At 40.0% G+C, this 20,686-nt stretch overlaps 1 protein-coding gene across 8 annotated transcripts in view; it reads left to right on the top strand.

Moving 5' to 3' along the window:
* Positions 1 to 20,686, top strand: part of OTUD4 (OTU deubiquitinase 4) — a 78,411-nt gene that overhangs the window by 34,165 nt on the left and 23,560 nt on the right. For all 8 annotated transcript variants that reach the window (XR_012655957.1, XR_004371621.2, XM_032764903.2 and 5 more), the window contains 7 exons: positions 5,030 to 5,192; positions 6,776 to 6,893; positions 8,282 to 8,337; positions 8,926 to 9,009; positions 9,916 to 10,051; positions 10,624 to 10,887; positions 11,836 to 11,876. Coding sequence is in view for 6 of the 8 variants with exons in the window: in XM_032764903.2 (XP_032620794.1) it covers positions 5,030 to 5,192; positions 6,776 to 6,893; positions 8,282 to 8,337; positions 8,926 to 9,009; positions 9,916 to 10,051; positions 10,624 to 10,887; positions 11,836 to 11,876 (862 nt within the window). In the remaining 2 variants the exon portion in view is untranslated. The remainder of the gene's footprint in view (positions 1 to 5,029; positions 5,193 to 6,775; positions 6,894 to 8,281; positions 8,338 to 8,925; positions 9,010 to 9,915; positions 10,052 to 10,623; positions 10,888 to 11,835; positions 11,877 to 20,686) is intronic.

Here is a 20,686-nt window from a genome sequence, read left to right as displayed (position 1 = left end):
TACAGAATCTTTTTAGAAGCACTTCTAACTTTTGGTTCTGTATACTATTATTCATCTTTATTAGACTGTGATATTGAAATAAAATTAAAATACTGAATTTATTAGGTTACAAAATCTGGCCCTAAAGTAAATCTTGTGTACAGGTTCATCAAAGGACTTTGACATGGTGAAATGTTTGCTACGTTACATTTTTATATTGGAAAAGACGGTTTCTGTATTTTTTTATATAGTGAAGAAAAGTACATCGCACTAATAAATAGCATTTCCGATTCTGGCTTTATCTTAAATAAAGGATAGCGTTTGCCTCCATCCTTCTTAGGGGATGTGAAACTAGCATTTCTGCCGCCAGGGACATTCACCAGCTGGCCAGCTCTGGACCACTCTTCTACAGCAGAGTTTCTGCTCACCTTTTTTTCTCACTTGGGTATAATGGGTAGCTTTTAGTCTCAGATATGCCCCAGAATCCTTTGTTCTTTCTCTCTTGGAGCACAACTTTGGAGCACAACTGCAGCTACAGCAAAGCACTCAGGTGAATATGATTGAGCAGAAACAGATATATATATATTTAAGGGGAAATAAGTTTGGGAGTTATTTAGGCAGTGGAGGGGCATTAATTTCCTTCCTAGGTAGCAGTGCATCTAGGACAAGCCTTCGGTATTACATCATTTCAGAATACAGGTCTTTTGCAACTTACGCGCATTTAACATGTGCAATTTCAACTATACGCATATGGCCGGAGTGGGGGGGCGTGGCCTCAAGATTTAAAGGTCCTGGGGCACCAGCTGTGGCTGGGAGTCCCAGGGCCTTTAAATCACCCAGGGGGCTCCCAGCTGCAGAAGTGGCTGGTAGCACCTCTGGCGAACTAAAGGGCCTGAGGCTGCAGCCACCGTGGCGCTCCGGTCCCTTTAAATGCCAGCCCCAGCCTGGCTGCCAAAGCTGCCGGCGGGATTTAAAAAGCTCCTCCGGGCTCCCCACTGTGGCGGAAAGCCCAGCAGAACCCTTTAAATGCCCACCCGGTCCTTTACGCGATCACCACGGAACCGAACCCCCGCCTAAGATGAAACTTGCCTGTAATTTGGAAAATATTTTGAAGCCTTCTTTCTCCAAGATTCTAAAGTATTTTTCCATTTGAAAGTTGAACTTGAGTAGTGTTGTTGTCCAGTGACCTTCTCAATTAATTTTATATTGATCCTCACTATCAGAATTGTCAAAGTGCATCTAGTCCTTCATCTTCACTGAATCTCTTTCAATCTTGCTCTGCTTTTGCTAGCAATCTTATGTAACTTGCATTGGCTGACAATGTGGGATTCCCAGAAATACTGAAGGGCAAAAGATGACGGTTCTGAGTTGACATAGAGGTTTAGTAAATCTAATCTACCTTTTCAATTTCTAATGTCTGTGATTCTGTGGATTTTGATTTTGGTATCTAAGGGAGAAGTTGTCCTCTTTTCAAAGCTCTTAGCTTAGATTTGGCCAGAAAAGTAGTAGGTGGTGGGCATTACTGAAAAACAAACTAATATTCTCTTACTGTTCGTGACCATCAAATAAGAGCTTAATATGAAACTTTTTCTCAAATATGGGAGTGCTCAGTTGCTTTTCCTTAGTTATCCTCAATGTTTTCTGACCAATCTAAAAGTAAAAACATGTAAACAACTCAAAATAAGAAATAAGTGTTTTTTTTCATTTGTCAGAATGGTGAAAGCTACAGCTCACATATTAACAGAGAGGTACTCTTGCCTCCCCCCTCCCCCCCAATTTTGTGTCCCTGGATGGACAGAGGAAACCGGGCCTGTTTGAACTAGAAGCAGATTGTCAGGATATTCAGGGCTATAATATTCAGTTTGGATTAGGCACTTATGACCATCTAAAGTAGCTTATTAGATGTAGCAATAAAATTGTTAATTGGGCCAGTCAAAACTTAGACTCCAATAACCATGAATTCTTTCCTCGGTGGACTTTTTAATCTACTTTACCTGTGTCACCGTGCCTTGGTGGGTCATAGCTGAGGATGCCAAATTCAGGACAAACTGTGGAGAAATAGGGCACACTCACCCTAGCCTGGTGGTTATTCTATCATTCAATTATACCAAGCCAGTAATAAAAGTAAATTTCTGTCTCACCACACAAGAAGCTAAAGATGCTGTCTCCTTAGGCCTTCCAGCCCCTGTCTTACCACCCAGACATTGGACTCTCAGTGCTTACTGAAAACCAATTTAATCAAACATAGGGCTCTTCTAATCCCGAGAGATCAGCCACATAGCCACATCAATATATAACTTGTGCAGTTCTGGTCTCCCATGTTTAAGAAGGATTAATTCAAACTGGAACAGGTTCAGAGACGGGCTACTAGGATGATCTGAGGAATGGAAAAACCTGTCTTATGAAAGGAGACTCAAAGAGCTTGGCTTGTTTAGCCTAACCAAAAGAAAATGTGGACACAGGAACAAATGGATATAAACTGGACACTAGGAAGTTTAGACTTGAAATTAGATGAAGGTTTCTAACCATTAGAGGAGTGAAGTCCTGGAACAGCCTTCCAAGGGGAGTAGTGGGGCAAAAGACATATCTGGCTTCAAGACTAAGCTTGATAAGTTTATGGAGGGGATGGTGTGATGGGATAGCCTAATTTTGGCAATTAATTTTGGCAATTGATCTTTGATTATCAGCAGGTAAGTATGCCCAGTGGTCTGTGATGGGATATTAGATGGGTTGAGATCTGAGTTACTACACAGAATTCTTTCCTGATGCTGGCTGGTGAGTCTTGCCCACATGCTCAGGGTTTAACTTATTGCCATATTTGGGGTTGGGAAGGAATTTTCCTCCAGGGCAGATTGGCAGAGGTCCTGGAGGTTTTTCGCCTTCCTCTGCAGCATGGGGCATGGGTCACTTGCTGGAGGATTCTCTGCAGCTTGCGGTCTTCAAACCACAATTTGAGGACTTCAGTAACTCAGACATAGGTTAGGGGTTTGTTATAGAAGTGGATGGGTGAGATTCTGTGGCCTGCATTGTGGAGGAGGTCAGACTAGATGATCATAATGGTCCCTTCGACCTTAAAGTCTATGAGTCTATAACCCAGATTTTATCCAATAATCATGCTGAGGCCAGTCCTTTAGTAACTAAAGATTTAATAATAAAAGAAAAAAGAGAGTTAAAAATTGTTAATCATATACATACAAATAATTGCAAAGTCCTTATATCAGGCTTGTAGCAGTGGTTGAATAGACTGCTGGCTTGTAAAGTCTCTCTGATCACTTCCAAAAGATTAGACGGTCCTCAGTCCATAGTTCAAAATGCTCCTTTTAGTTGTAAATCCTCAGTCCAGAGAATCAGGGCAGGAAAGAGGCAAAATGGAGATATCTCAGGGTCTTCTGTATCCTCTGGCATGTACTTGGAAATGTACTGTCCCAAAGCCCACAGCCCCTGCATATAGACAGTTACTGCCCCAAGATGGAGTCCAGAGTTACATGAGCATATCACATGTGCTTATATGCTTTGACTCACAGGGGAAGCCATTGCCCATATTCTTGCTGAGGCATCCATAGGAAAAGCTATCTGGGCAAAAAGAGTTTCTTCTGTGGCCCATAGTGAGAGCTAAGTGTCCTTGATGGGCCATCAGTACATGGCCTTAATGTAAATTTTACCTGGTGGGTGTTACCCAGAATTACAGCACATGTGTATGATGCCTGTATGTAGCCAATATTCATAACTTCAGTTATGAAAATGAAACAAGCATATAAATAGAATAATCATAATTACAAAATCATAATTTTTCCACTGACACCTTACATGACATATGTTGTACAAGACTTGTAGCTATTGTATAACAATTGGTAAAATCAATTATATAAATGGTCATATTCAATCATAGATCATCACAACATTTATATTTTATGGAGTATTCAAGTTTTTAGCCAAGAACAGGTTTACAGAGCTGTTCACTAGTCACTTAACTTCCATGTGTTGCACAATAATAATTGAGTAATATCTATCCCAGTATAAGTGCAGAACCACTACAAGAAAGAACCAAAGCATCCTCTGCAGCAGTGGTTCTCAACTGCCTGGGGCAGATTTCAGGGGGTCTGCCAAGCAGGACCAGTGTTAGACTTGCTGGGCTGAAGCCGGGGGCCCCAGGCCCTGCCAATGGGGCTGAAGCCTGGAGCCCTGAGCAACTTAGCTTCACAGTGCCCCCTGTAGCATGGGGTCCTGGGCAACTGCCCTGCTTGCTACCTCCTAACGCTCTACCTGCCTTTTACATGCAGAAAACCAGTTATTGTAGCACAGGTGAGCCATGAAGTTTTTTATAGCATATTTGAGGGAACCCCCTGCTCTACAGTGTCTCTGAAATTGTAGGGGTTCTCAGACAAACATTCTGCATTCTCCTGTGAATTTGCCAATGTCTTGAGGCACCAACAAATCACATGTTCTTGGCCATTGTTTGCTGTGGTGTCGCAGTGACTATGGAAACTTTGGAAGACTTAGTCAAGAAAGCAAAGTTGTGAGGGTTTTTATGTGTTTTAAGAGTACTTTATCTTTTACTGTCTGGCATTTCGTGGAGAGATGGAGTATATTTTGTTTATATGGCTTCATCAGAAGTTCAGAATACCGCAAAATAAATTTAAGAGCATTAAGAAGAAAAACGTGTATTCTTTTATTGAAATGCATGTATTAGCACTTGAATGTATATATTTGCCCTATGTTAGGGTTCATAGCACCATGTGAAATAACAAAGGGAGAACACTTCATAAATTATAGGAGAAAATGGACATGATCCAAACTTCTGTTTTAGTACCACCTAGGAAGAAACTAAAATGGAATATGTTGTAGATGGATCACACTTTTTTTTCCCCCTCTTAATCCTGATATTTGCAGTTACTATTTCGCTATAGGCTTCATGGGACCTGAATAGCTAGTACAGTATGTTGTATTCTCTCAGCTTTCCCCATTTGTAATTCTGGGGTAGTTGAACTCTCACACTTAGTATCCATTTAACTATTTCTTTTGACAATTTTTTGGTTTTCTTTCCCTACAGAAAACCAGACAGGGAGAGAGCTGAAGATCTGGACTACATTAGCAGAGATTGTAACTACTTTGGCCTGTCCCCAGAGGAACGCAGAGAGAAGCAGGCCATAGAAGAATCTCGCTCACTTTATGAGATTCAGCAAAGGGATGAACAAGCTTTTCCTGCTCTTTCTGTATGTATGCTTCAGTAATTGTAGGTAATAAGGTATTTTTAGCGTAGGATTTACAACCTGCCAGTGAATTATTAATTTGAAATTTAGTTCTCTGCATTTGTAAACTTTTCTTATTGCCGTTGAAAAGTTAAATGTCTTGTCTTGCATCTCTTCTGTATAAAGTTAAATAAGTACAATATATAGAACTTTATATTATAGATCAAGACACTTAGCCGTTTTCCTTAGAGAATTACAGATATAAGCTTTAGGATGTAATGACTAGAGTGGTCACTGAAGCCAGAGAGCTCCTTGCACCATCCATGTAGAAATGGACCATGTTCCAGCAGATCCTTTAGGCTCAGCTCGGTTTCATTCATCCCCTGTACAATTTACCCAAATCCTGTCTTTCCTTTGTGTAGAACTACTCTAGTTCTGCTGTTGTGGGTCCTCTGACAGAGGTGGGAGCAGGATTTGTTCTGAGTTACAGTTCTACTCTGACTATAAAAATATCAGTGTGGGTTATAAGACTTGTCTCAACTTGTCCAAGTGAAATCAGTTTACTTAGAAGTAAAACAGTGGCTTTCCTAACTGCCAGTTCTGCAAACTGAAGCTGGGATCTGACTTGTTTATGAATCGTCATGAGTAATGAAGATTCCTTAGGTTGAATTCTGTTCTTACTTAAGTGGAACTCAGTTATCTTCAGAGGAGTTGAATAGGTTTAACTGAGTGTGGATTTTAGTCCTTCATTTGAAATTTGGTTGTCCCTTCTGTTGATGCATAAGTCAGGATGGATTCAGCTTCATCTCCAGTAGCTTGTTGCCTCTGCTGAACTAACAGGAGTATAAAAAACATACTCTGCTTTTTAAAGTAAGCAGATATAACTCAATACATACAGGGAACAGATCTGCTGGATAAGAAGCTGTTGTCTTTACATAATCAGTCTTTGTAGTTTGGTTTTTTTGTATTTCAGTCTTGCAGAAAACAGAAGTAGGGGAGACAGGCTGAAATACTAATAGGTGTTAGATTGTGAGGGTAATGGGATTTGAGAGAGACCTTGAGTGTCTTGCTTTTTGGGCATGACAATTTTTCCAGGCAGAAGGCCTGATTCTGCTTATCTTATACTTTTCAATGGTGTTATTCTTCACTTCCGTCGTTTATTTATGAGAAGAGAATCAGGCCCAGGAGAGCTTTCTGGAATCTCCTGGTGAATAAAGAGCAGAATTAGACTGGAAGAGACCACCATCTTGTTGCAGTGTGGCAAATGCTGTGATGCTCCTGCTCAAAAATGGAGGAATATTAGGAATTTAAAATGGAAGAATTTATAGATTCTAGAAGTGGAATAAAACTCCAAGGTTTGTCCATGTAGCCTAATAACCTGAGTTCTTGACTCAAAGGTGAGCCCCACTCTCTCAGAATGGAACAGTGGATTGGATGGGTAGAAAATTTGAGATTAGAATTCTTTCCTCTGCCACCTGCTGAAAATAAGCTTGCATTCATGGAGGCCCAGTGTGATAATTTTAGATGATGGCACATTGTTTTATACATTCCTATGGCTAAGCCTTTTTATATGAAATGCTGAATTTTGCTTCTCTCAATTTCTTTAGAACCATTTAGTTTGTCAGGCTGCTACGCAGACTGCTGATACTTGTGTAAAGGTCCGAGCTGTTACTGAGAAAAGAAACAGCAGGGGGAAGGCAAATATGGAAGAGCGAAAGGATAAAGGTAGTGTAAAAGAGAACGTTTTCTGGACTAAACATTGTTAGCTTTTATATTAAGTAACTAAGTCTGGGATTTTCAAAGCTGGGGATGTGCCTATATGTGGATTTATGCATCTGACAGGGTACATGGGGGTAATTTTTTGTGACAATGGTCAAGTGCAATGTAGTTGTATGCTTTGGGGAGACAGTGCTTGTTTTTTTGATTTATGGGTGTGGTCTTTGGGTCAAACAACTTTATAGGAATTTTCAAATTATGTGGGAGGGCACACAATGGGAGCTAGATGCTGAAAAGCTAGGTCTTCTGATCCACATTAAAGTAATTAGGTGCCGGCTCATACTGAAATTAGTGCCAGATTAGCATTGCAGAAACTACTGATGGAGAAATGCTAGAGATACTTGCTCAAGTGGAAAGAGGGTTCATCTAAGACAAAGCAAGTAAAAGGGGTTAGTGCCTAAAGTGATTTTATCTAATAAAATTGTAAGGGCAGAGAAAGAAACTGGAAGAAAAGTGTGTGAGTGAGAGATTTAATTTAAAAGTATGTTTGCAATTCAGTAGTGCTGGAGAAGGTGAGCGGTGTGAGATTTCCTTCTCCCATATTCCTCACAAAGCTTTGCATATTTGTCAGGTAACTCCTGAAGGAAAGATAGAGTAACTAAGCTCTCCTACTTCTGGTGGGGCTCATTTGTGGTGGCGATGGGGAAGAAGGTTGCAGTTGTATAGTGGGAGAGCAGGCAATTTTTGAGTCAACACAAAATGCATCTGCTAGTCTGCTTTCTGGCCTGTCAGTCTTGTTCTGTGTGAATCTTTTCCCTGCTTCCCCCTTCTTTATTGCATCATGTTGAAGCTCCTTGGTCTCGCCTTCAAGGATCTGTCCTTCCGCATGTACCTATTTTGCCTCTTTTCACCTCTGTCCCCTTTTCTCCTCTGCTCTGATAAAGACAAATAGGCATTGAAGTGCCTACATCTGATTCAAATTTTTTGAAAGTCCCTGCATCAGGCAGAGCAGGGACCTCAACTTAGGTCACCCACATCCAAGGTGAGTGACCTAACCACTGGATTATTGGCTTTTCTAAGCTGAGTTGGTCTTTTTATGTGAAAATTTTCATAAGGTCTTGCTTTCATCCCAGTGCAGAATGAAAACAAATTCTGAAACCTTGAAAATGTTTGTGAAACACAAATTTTGTTTTCCGGCCAGTCCTACTTATTTTGACTTATTCTGCTTTCCACATTTATGCTATTTTGAAGTAATGTATAATTGAGTTGAAGTAGAAAGGTCATGATAAATCTGAAGATTTAACTCTGGAAAGACAACTTGTTATATTGGCTGAAGTTGTGACTATTATAAACGCTTTGATGCTTCATTTACAATGTTATATCTTTTGATATTACAGATTCAAATTCCAGGCAGGTCCACTTCAGTCAGAAGTTTGAGTCAAATTCATCTGAGGTAATTTTAAAGAAAAGACAAACCCATTCTTTCTCCCTCTCTTGCTCTGTCTCCCTCCCTTCCGTATATGCAGTAAGCAGCACAGCATAAGGTGGCTAACAGAGAGGTAGCTGTCTTCAGAGCCAAGGCTACTGCTGCTGCTTTAGTACTTTTTGTAGATTATTATAGGAGGGAGACTTGTCTTATTTTTGACCTTCCTTAGAACCTTTAAACGTCTGTTTATATAGTCTCTCTCTCTGCAGTGTAAATTCCACAACTTGGGCTATTGAGTGCTTCTGAACCTGGATCTCCATTTGCTAGTGTACCCCGTATGTTCGCAGTGTGGGTCTCTGTTCCCCTCTAGTGATTGTATTTGACAGGTTTGAGTCTGCATGGGTTAGGATCTAGAGGTTCTCCTGTGATCCCTGCTGCCAGCAGATCATCAACAGGCATCACTTTAGGCTTGCCATAGTAGCAATCTGACAAACATTCATTTGATGGCCAGCTCACCTTTAACAAAGTGTTGAGTGCTTAATATCTTTAATGGCCATTTTTGTAGGAAAAAAATAAATAGAATAGCACTGACTCTCCATTTGAACTTTGTAATAGAAGAATGGTGGAGATGACAAGTATCCAAAAGCTTCATCTCCTTCGAAACAAGAAAAGACACCATCTCAATCTCCTGCTGAACAAGTAAGAAATGTTTGTTTAACCTTTGGGTTTTTCAGTTATGAGGCCTCAGTGCATTCTTGCCACCACAGCTATATAGCTATTGAAGATAATTACTTTGTATTGTAGTAGTGCCCAAAGCCCCCCAGTTAGGACTGGAAACCCTTTATGCTAGGTGCTATATGAAGACCTGGTCCCTATCCGAAAGATCTTGCAATTTAATTGTAAGGGTCATTCCAGGAGTTTGAGTAAGGGGTTAATCCACATCCACCTTTTAAGTGAATGCTACTTGGGTTAAACACTGTATCTTTTTTTCCCCTCCAGCTATTTCATCTTCTGTGACTTTCCCAGAGACCAATATCATTCCCTCTATAATAATCCCAGCTTCTGCTGGTCTAGAAAATTGTTTAAACAACCTTGGTTATGTTTTGATAGCACCAACAGGCTTTGTGGTTGTTACCATCCTCTGATCTGTGCTATTGTAGCACAGTATCATCATATGAGATGAGTATCTGAGCAGGCCCACTTGCTTCATTTAGTCAGTGGCTTTGCTTTTTGGAGGTGAAAAACTGTAAATACATTTATAGTTGTGAGAGTTGCTGAATTTACTACTTGGAGACGGAAGCCTGATACTTATTCATCGTATCAGTACAACCTTTTCTGGAGAGGTGACCCGTAGGATGAGAGGGTAGTTCAGTCTCCATGCACATTGAATTAATAAGTCCAAAGGTGGCTATGCGATTAGGATTCCTATTTTGTCAGTAGCTTGTTAGCTAATATTACTAGATGGTATTCTGCTACTGTAACAGTGGCAGCCTGGTTAAGTCTAGATTCACAAAACTTTGTGAATGGAATGGAATTTAGGCTCTTACTCTAAGTAAGCATTATCTGTGAGCCCTACTAACTTCAGTTGGTCTCTTTGCTTTATAGAAATTGACAGAAGACTTACCATGTGTAAATCCAACTCCCCCTCCACCCTTCTCTGAGGTGCATTTGCCTCCGACAGTGCCTTCTATTACAACCATTGTGCCAGCCTGGCAAAATGAACCAACTTATCGACCAACAGGTTTGAAGAAATCTTCTTTGGTCTACTTCAGAGACTTATCGTACCATGTTCAGAACAGTCCGTGTGTAAAAATGACTTCAAATTGTCTGTGGGTGGGATTTTGAAAAGCAGATATTGAAAGATAATTAGATACGCAACTCTCCTAGTTAGCTTCAGTCATCCATATAAATGTGTCATTGCTAATTAAAATAGTTCACATGACCCTTTGCCTCTTAAGGGGAAGAGGGTGGGGGGAGTATTACCATTCCATTCCAGCCTGGGTCACTTAGAGATTCAGCTGTAAGATTCAATTCCCTTTTGCCTTCTGTAAGAGTATTTTTAACTAATGCAAGTAATAAGATTTTTGTTACCACTTTTGGATAGACTGTACAGTCCCTTTCTGAAAATTGTTCTTTGAATTGAGACTTCATTTTCCCTCAGCTTCATTTCAGGACTCCTACGCTTCTGTATCACCCTAAATAATTCATCTTCGTGATGTTTTAATCCTTCAGTTACTTGCTATCTTCTCTCTCTATAATGTACTTTAGCCAAATTGTGTGTATTCATTTCTTTCACTCTTCCGTCTTCCTTAGGTTTTCCAACCCAAATACCTGTTTCTTCTTTGATGCCGGCCCCGACAACTGGACCTGATTCTGTTGTATCCCAGGCAACATCTGCTCCAGTTGCCGGAGTTCCTGTCTCAATACAAGCAGTTAACCAGCCTTTGATGCCTTTGCCTCAGACACTGAATCCTTATCAGGACCCATTGTTCCCTGGATTCCCTTTTAATGAAAAGGGGGAGAGAGCCATTGCACCACCTTATTCCTTTTGTAATACTGGGGATGATCTGCCTAAAGGTAGGAAACCTTTATATTTTACTCTTTCTAATGGAATGTCTTTGTTTAAAATCTGGATGAAGGAGAGTGAAATGTATTCCTTTAATTTGTTTCTATAAGTGTGGAAAGATTTAACAGTTGCTGTTCTACCATTCTTTGTATAAAAAAATAAGTAAATTGTACTGTTCATTTTTAGTTTGTGCTGCTAATGGTAATTATTTTAAGTGGTGATATTCATAACTATTGTGAACTTTTCATGGCTCCTAATCTGATTCTCTGATGCAAGAAAGTAAATTGGTGAGAGTCTGGTTTTGTGTAGCATACATTTAAAAAAAAATATGACTTCCTTGACCATATTATAGACATCTGTTCCCTGTTATGGTAGTGAAAAATAGCAGATGGAATCTCATGTTATTTTAATCAGAAATTTGAACCTTACTCAGCAATTTTCATACTGGTCTGGGAAAAAGCATATTTTAGCATTTTAAAAAGAAAAATACAAGGAGTTCATGTAGAACATACCACACCTAACTGGATGGTGTGTTCATTTTGGTAACATTCTCTCTTACATTTATAAACTGATTTTGGTTCCTTGAGCTATTAAAACTGGAATTTAAAACTGCAGTTGAGTTTCAGATCATCTTATATCAGTCCAAGGAGAGTTGAACCAGCTGAAGTAGCAATATAAAGTGTTGAACTTTGCTCTAATAGAACTGTAGCTGAAAATTTGCACAGGATGAGATTGATTTCTGGATGGGAGGAAAAAGTGTGAGTGGGTGGGTGACCAGATGTCCCAATTTTATAGAGACAGTCCCCTTTTTCTTATATAAGTTCCTATTACCATCCACCTCTGTCCTGATTTTTCACACTTGCTGTGTGGTCACCCTTCTGTGTGTGTGCGTGCACGTGCATTATTCTTAAAGTATTAATTGACTTGATGTTTTTTTTTTTTTTTTTTTTCCCCTCTAGATAGAAGTATTCTTCGATTTTTCTTTAATCTTGGTGTGAAGGTAATTATCCAAACTCTCCTCAATGATATTTTTTTTACTTAATCTCCATCTCCGACATCCCAAAATGGCAACTTTAGTAGGGGAAAATCAAAAACTGAGTGGAGGTTTTTTATTTATTTATTTATTTTTAAATTAATACTAATGATACTACTTTATAGGGGGATTGAGTGGCTCAGGGAACTGGTCATGAAAAACATACATCTGCTTACCTCTGAGTTGCTGGTTTAAAACCAGCCCAAATCAAAAGTGACTGAATAGCATTACCATTGTATGGCTGTTTGGTTATCTGTGTGGAAAGGAGCTTGGTGGACAGTTTTCAGAGGACAGATGTTCATGTCACAGAAGTCACCACCATCACAAATTACAATAATTGTAACTTTTTTTGGCTGGCAGCTGAGAGACCAAAGATTGAGTGGATCATAGGGATGGAGCTCTGTGACTCCTAGAAGTGGTCCATATATGTCAATGGTGAGACATATTGACAGGGCAGCATGAGGGAAAGCTGTGCTGCTGCTGTTTACGGTATACTGTACCATTTGTGTGGTTAGAGGATTTCAGTCTTTAGGACTGTCAACTGGATATCCTTCATAAGCAAACAAAATTCTTACAGATATGTAAAACCCATATGAAATGCTACAACTTGTTCAAGCTGTTAATTTTTTCTTGGGGGTGGAGGGGAGGGCGCTCTCTTATGAAAGTACTATGTTCTATTCATAGGTAAGGCTAAGATTTTGCTCTCCATTATGTGCTTTTTCTTTTGCACGTGCCCCCACTTCTAAAAGTCTCAGTCCTTTCCTCTTCAAGTTGTCTGTGGGCAACAGACTCTATTTTTACCTAAATTAGAAATGACCTGGACAAGCCGTTCTTAAATACGGGACCAGGGGGGTGGGGGAAATAGGTGTTAATCATGTTTTGAAAGGTGTTTTTGGACGTCTTATCTCAAATATAACTTCTTAGAAACTTCAGCTAAGGTTTATTCAAAAGATTTTGATGAATGAGATGTAGCACACTAGACTAATGTTCAGGTTTCTGCCTCTGTGAGTTGTTTTGTTTGAATACCAGTATCAGAAATGGCTAGCTGAAATCACTTCAATTTGAGCATGATGTTCTCTGCTGGCAACAGGCTACATGTGCAAAATTTGGAAGTGAAAGGGGTGTTCACTGAGGTTTTTAGTGGTGACTCAAAAGTCAGGCATATAATTGAAAGTAAGCCTCAAATAAGAATAGGCTACCCTCTCTCCCTTAGCGTGTTTTGAAAACGTTCCTCTTATCTCAAATTTTATATCAAATAGTTTGAAAGATTTTGTTGAGATCTCGTGCACAGAACCACTTCTGAGACTGGAGAAGTTATATTTAGGAAATTAATTCCTGGTCAATTAAATGTGTCAGAATAATTCATTTGGTGCAGAACATGAAAAGGGAACCAAAAGACTGAAGAGATGAGCTCTCGTTCTTTTCAAAGTCTATCCTTTTGCTGGAGTTCAGGCTGCAAGTATGTGCCAGAACTTACAAGTAAAACACCTTATCAGAACGTTGTTGACGCTTTGTATTGCAGTGGCATGAATCTGAACTGGGGTCCCATTTATCAAAAAGTAATTGTTAGAAACACAGGGAGTTTAAACTTTAATCTTAAATTAAAAGAATTTAAAACATTTTGAAAATTTAGACATTCATAAGAACGGCCGTACTGGGTCAGACCAATGGTCCATCTAACCCAGTGTCCTGTCTACTGACAGTGGCCAATGCCAGGTGCCCCAAAGGGAGTGAACCTAACAGGTAATGATCAAGTGATCTTTCTCCTGCCATCCATCCCTACCTTCTGACAAACAGGGAGTAGGGACACCATTCCTTCCCCAGTCTGACTAATAGCCATTAATGGACTTAACCTCCACGAATTTATCCAGTTCTCTCTCAAACGCTGTTAGAGCCCTAGCCTTCACAACCTCCTCAGGCAAGGAGTTCCACAAGTTGACTGTGCGCTGCATGAAGAACAACTTCCTTTTATTGTTTTAAACCTGCTGCCCATTAATTTCATTTGGTGTCCCCTAGTTCTTGTGTTATGGGAATAAGTAAATAACTTTTCCTTATCTACTTTCTCCACATCACTCATGATTTTATATACCTCTATCATGTCCCTTCTTAGTCTCCTCTTTTCCAAGCTGAAAAATCCTAGCTTCTTTAATCTCTCCTCATATGGGACCCATTCCAAACCCCTGATCATTTTAGTTGCCCTTCTCTGAACCTTTTCTATATCTTTTTTGAGATGAGGAGACCACATCTGTACGCAGTATTCAAGTTGTGAGCATACCATCGATTTATATAAAGGCAATAATATATTCTCCATCTTATTCTCTATCCCCTTTTTAATTATTCCTAACATCCTGTTTGCTTTTGACTGCCTCTGCACACTGCGTGGATGTCTTCAGAGAACTATTCACGATGACGCCAAGATCGTTTTCCTGATTAGTTGTAACTAAATTAGTCCCCATTATATTGTATGTATAGTTGAGGTTATTTTTACCAGTGTGCATTACTTTACATTTATCCACATTAAATTACATTTGCCATTTTGTTGCCCAATCGCTTAGTTTTGTGAGTTTTTTGAAGTTCTTCACAGTCTGTTTTGGTCTTAACTATCTTGAGCAGTTTAGTATCATCTGCAAACTTTGCCACCTCACTTTACCAGTTTGACTCCTTTGCCAACAATTATGTTGTTCTATGTGTCAGACAATTTATTCTTACATGTTTCAACAATTTGCCCGGTACTGATTGGACCATCCAGGCTGATTGCTTGGCAACTTAGAGCCCTTTTTAAATCGTGTTACCGTTATCTATCTTCCAGGATGGGTAACAGAACAGATTAAAGACAGGTTACAAACATGTTAATAGTCCACACACTTCAACATTGAGTTCTTTCAGAACTCTTGGTGAATGCATCTGGTCGCCGTGACTTGTATGTTGATTACTAATTTATTCAAAACTCTCCTTATGACACTATCTGTGCAGTTCCTCAATGTCACTACAAAAGCTGGCTAGTTTGGGAACTCCCACCACCTCACCGGAAGACGGAGAGAGGATCCATTATTTCTTTCGCAATTGTTTATCGTCTTAGCGTCCTTTTTGTAATCCGATCATCCGGGGCCCCACTGGTTGTTTAGCAGGCTCCTGCTTCTGATGTACAAAAATTTTGTTATTACTTTTGAGTTTTTGGCTAGCCTATTCTTCAGACTCCAACTCTTTGGGCTTTTCTATTACATTTTACGTAATTTGGTGGTGTTTATGCTCCTTTCTATATTACCTCACTAGGATTGATTCCCACTTTTTAAAGATACCCTTTTTTCTCTCACTGCTGCTTTTTACATGTTAACCACACGGTGGCTTTTTTTATTTTTATTTTATTTACGTTTCTATAATTGGGTTACACATTTAAGGTTTTGGTGCGCTAAATATGTGTCTTTTTAAAAAGTCATCGCAGCTTGCAGTTCATTCACTTAGTCCTGTACCTTTATTCCTTGTTTTAACTAACCCCCTCATTTTGCATAGTTCCCCTTTTGAAATTAAATGCCACACTGTTGGCTGTTGAGATGTTCTTCCTACCACAGGGATGTTAAATGTTGATTATTTGTTCACTATTTCCAAGCGGTCCTTTATAGTTACCTCTTGGACCAGCTCCTGTGCTCCACTCCAGATAATCGGAATAGCCCTCCCTTGTGGATTCCTGTACAGTTGCTTCAAGAAGCATCATTTAAAGTATCGAGAAATTTGTCTCTGCATTTTGTCCTGAGGCGACATTTCCCAGTCAATATGGGGATAATTGAAATCCCCACTATTATGAGTTCTTAATTTTGATAGACTCTCTAATTTTCCTAGCATTTTCACTCACTATCACTTGCCTGGTCAGTGGTCGATAATAGATCACTAATGTTATTCTTATAGAGCATGAAATACTATCCATAGAGATTCTTGGAACACGTGGATTCACTTAGATTTTTCTTCATTGATTCTACATTTTCTCACATAGAGTTGCTACTCCCCTCCGTTGCATGACCTGTTCTGCCTTCCGATATTTTGTTCCCTGGAATGATTGTGTCCCCTGATTGTCCTCAGTCCACCAGTTTCTGATGCTATTATATCAATATCCTCCGTTATCACGAGGCACTCTAGTTCACCCATCTTATTATTTAGACTTCTAGCATTTATTACAAACACTTTAAACTTACACTATTTGTCTGCTCTTTTCTGATGTGTCCGATTCTTTGTGAATGTTTCGTCTGATCTGGCCCTTACATTATTCTCTTCCATCTCTCTGCTCCTGACTATAACCTAGAGAATCTCTATCAATAGACTTTCTCTAAGAGAAGTCTCTGTCCGATTCATCTGCTCCTCTGCAGCTGTTGGCTTTCCCATCTCCTAGTTTAAAAACTGCTCTGCAACTTTTTAATTGTTTATGCAAGTCTGGTTCACTTTGGTTTAGGGTGAGCCATTGCTCCTGTTAGGCTTAGGCTCCCCCCATCCCAAAAGTTCCCCAGTTTCCTAATGAATCTAAACCCCTCCTTCTCTATACCATCGTCTCATTCACGCATTGAGATTCTGAAGCTCTGCCTGCCACCTGGCCCTGCATATGGAACTGGGGAACATTTCTGAGAATGCCACATAGAGGTCCTGGATTTCAGTCTTTCCCTAGCAGCCTAAATTTGGCCTCCAGGACGTCTCTCCTACCTTCCTTATGTCATTGGTACCTACACTGTACCACGCACACCAGCTCTTCCCAGCACTAACATAAGTCTCCAGATGCCTTGAGAGATCCACAACCTTTCGCACCAGGCAAGCAAGTCACCGTACGGTCTCCCCATTCATCACAAACCAGCTATATCTATGGTTCTAATGATCGAATCTCCATTATTAACACCATGCCTTTTCTAGTGACTGGAGTCCCTCCTCGGAGAGTTAACCTCAGTGGAGAGGGTACCTAACACCATCTGAAAGAGGGTCCAACTATGGGAAGGTTTTCCTCTGCTGCCATTGACTGCTCTGCCTTCCCAGGGCCTTTCGTTCTCCTCAACAGCGCAGGGGCTGTCTGACCGGAGGTGGGACAATTCCACAGGGTCCCAGAAAGCCTCATCAAATATAACTCTCTGCCCCTTAGCTCCTCCAGTTCCTCCACCCTGGCCTCCAAAGCCTGTACGCGGTCTCTGAGGGCCAGAGCTCTTGCCACCGAATGCAACCATACGCCACCTGCTCACAGGTCAGGTAATCGTACATGCTGCCCTCAGCGCAATAAACTGGATAGCCCCTCTCTGCTGCTGGCTTCTGCCTGCATTGTCTCTGCAGATACCTAGTTAATGAAAGGGTTTTGTTTAAATCATGAAGTTTTGAATGTAGTTTGGTTTAAGGTTTTTAAAGAACAGCAGTGAACCTTGCCCCTTCCACTCTCCTTCCAAGCTCCCTTGCAAAACTCCCCGTTAGCAGCCCCTGTTCACAAAGCTCCCTGTTCACTTGCACACTGCTTTTTAAATGCACAGAATAAGACACCCAAACAAAATTCAGGTTCTGTATTGAGGAACAACCAAAAATTCTGCACTGTATCCGTCAAAAAACAGATTGCTCTTGTGTGTCCACAAACACTAGAAAGCTGATTTGAATACTGCATTGGTTGAACTTGCTTAGTTTTATATGACATAAACAGCCCACAGAAACATTCTTACAAATTGACAGTTACACCAGTATCCTACTGAAAAGGCAATCATCCCCCACTCTTCATGAAGATTGCATATACCACCAGTTATATCAGCGTCATTACATGTTAGTGATGTCAAACATGCAAACATACATTGGCCCAGATCAGGAAATCATAATACCTGCATAAAAATACCAAAGTGAGGGGGTGGTTAGAAGGAGTGATATAGATTATATGTATGTATAAAACCAGTGCTCTCTGTTGGGGTACATTCAATATGTTCATCTGCAAGCATTTTAAGCGTAGTTTGCATCTACAAATTTAAGATGTCTCTAGTGTCTGGCAAAGTACCGTAACTGATTATGAAAAAGGATGCATATGGGGAACAGTGGGAGGATATGGTTTTGACTGTACCATCCTCGTACCAGTACATGTAGCTTTCCACATTTGCACGCTTATGGCGTGGACTTCCAAATCCTTTAGAATAAATTCGATGTAATCAAAAAAGTGAAACTTAGGTTGAAAGAAACAAAGAAGCGGAAGATAAGGGACTTGGTGATTTGCTATAGGGACAGTTAACAATGCTTGCTGTGATCATAACTGATTCTTTCCATACTCTAAAATATTTGGTTTCTTCCTATATACCTTAACAGGTAATTTCTTGGCGTTTCTGACTGTGTTGTTTAACGGGAGCATTCTTTGTACAGGGCTTAGTCTAAATGGGGGAAAATTCAGGTAACTTGTATACCATATAACTGCCCACTTGGAACCACACTTGTTTTGGAAATTAAGAATGCCTTTTTCCAGTTTAGCCTTTCACTTTGCAAGTGGTATAAATTAAACCAGAAAAAGAGCAGTGTTATTTCGGAATACGATGCCAAAAACATATACAGTCTCTATACTAATCTATCTACTCAATAAATTTTCCCATAATTCAAACCCTAAATCAGCCCGCCAGCCTGACTAGTATCTACCAGTTTAAGTTTAATACATTCTTACATTTTTAAATTCAGCTTAAATAAAGAGTTTTGTTATAACTGAAGAATGACCATGTATATACCATTTTAGTAAAGTGCTATATAAGCAGTTTCCATCTCTGCACTTAAAAGTTTAGGAAGGTAGTTTATTCAAACTTCATAGTAAAAACTATGCTCTGGTCTCAACTTGGTACACCTGACGTCATCTGTGGAGTAAAAGATGGGTTGTTGTGGGTTTTCAATACCAAAATCTGTGTAAAAAAGATCTTTTTGGCTATCATTAATTTAAAGATATTGAAAAGCAGAGAAGTTTAGGTGTTTGAATTATTTTGAATTAATAGTCAAAGGCTCTGGTATTGGTTACAGAAACTTAGCAGACCATAGTTCAAATTGTTGTTGCGCCTATATTGTTTCAAATATGCTTTCATTTTCTTCTACGACCTAGTTGAAACTCACTTTGTGGATCTTGTGATATGATTTCCATTGCTGGCAGTGATGCATTATTTAGATGTAGTCTGTATCTTTGTAAGAACTATTCATGAACTGTGAAGTACCATGGAGTCACTAACAAGCATCAGTAATAGCTGACACCTTTGAGGGAGATGTGTCTCTTCTCTCATATAGAGAATCTCCTTGGCTCTGAAACTGGTGTTGGGTTATCCATGCCCACAAATGCCATCAGAAGTAGCCTTGTGTTGTAAAATTCTTTGGTGTCCTATGGCTCTTCCATATAGGCCTGGGAAACGTTCAGCCCCTATTGAGGGGACGTCGATACCAATCCAGCAGCTTACCCAGGTACAAGGAGAGACGTGACTATTGCAGTTACAGTGTCAGAACTGATTTTCTTGATTAGTGCATATTATGGACTGGTGGTGACAGAAATTCAGTTAAGGGCTGCCAAAATGTTGATTTCACTATTAATTATGGCTCTTTTGTCAATGTTTGTGGGAATGGAACTTCAATTTTCAGTATGTCTTGCAGATCTAGTATTTGTTGCGATGTTCGTCAGGTCAAACAATGGAGTACACTGTTTCTTTCCTCAGGATTTGAGGAATGGATATGTGGGTCAAGTGTCCTTTAAAATACCTATTTGATTCAAGATAAGGTGATCTAGAACAGCGTCACCCTAACCTTTTGCTGTGCTGGACTGGCGATCCGGCGGTCGAGCATAGCTGAAATGCATCACCCGAATTTCGGCGGCGATGCTCTCTATGATGTCGCTTGTCGGAAAAGTGGCGTTCATCGAAGCGTTGCTTGTCAGGCAGCAAGTTTGGCTGCCTCTAGATGCTGCCGCAATTCTCAGTGGCATTTCGCCGATTCGACCGCCAGCCAGACGGAACACATTGGGGACCGCTGATCTAGAAAACCTGAACACATTAAAAGATTGCTAACTTAACTTGCTCTTATATGGCTTTGTTCGTCTGTGTTTAAGCATTTGACAGTGTTCTTTTTGTATAGTCAAACTGTTATTCTCGCCCTTTGACACCAGGAATAGATTTTGTTTTTTAATTGATTTTACAAACCGATAAAGATAGTTGTCAAGGATGGTGAGGTGACAGATATTTCGTATTTAACAATGTATTTCATCTCTCTTAAAATAATATGAGGTGGTTTCAAGTTTACCAAAGACTGCTGACAAGGTGTAGGTGTGATTATTTTACATCTTTTTAACTCAGTAGACTGAAACATCTTGTGTTTAGGCATACAGCCTGTCCGCATGTGGGGCCACATTTCTATTTGTACCCTTCTGATTCAGCTTATCTAGCTTCTTGTTAGAATGTTATCCCCAAAAGTTCTGTTCCTGTATATCCTATTCACAAGCCCTTCTAGTTCCAAGAAGGCACCACCACCCAAATTGAAATGGAACTGCCACTGATAACAAACAGGACATTTACCTAATGCCAGATCGGCCAATCTGACATGCAATCAGAATCTGGAAGCTGACAGTATAAGGTCTCCATCATTGCCTCCTTAATTATATTCTACAGGCTCAGGTGTCCAGAGAAGTCAAAGAGACAGTCTGGTCTGTAGAATTATTGAACCAGGCAAGCTTCTTCAGTCCGATCAAATGGAGTCAGCTGAGAGGAAAACATGTTCCTGCACCCACCTCGATTTGGACACATCAATTAGAGATGTCCATAACACATCTCTCTCTT

Source organism: Chelonoidis abingdonii, chromosome 5, assembly GCF_003597395.2.
Source record: "Chelonoidis abingdonii isolate Lonesome George chromosome 5, CheloAbing_2.0, whole genome shotgun sequence".
NCBI lineage: Eukaryota > Metazoa > Chordata > Testudines > Testudinidae > Chelonoidis > Chelonoidis abingdonii.
This window is presented reverse-complemented; position numbering and strand designations above follow the sequence as displayed.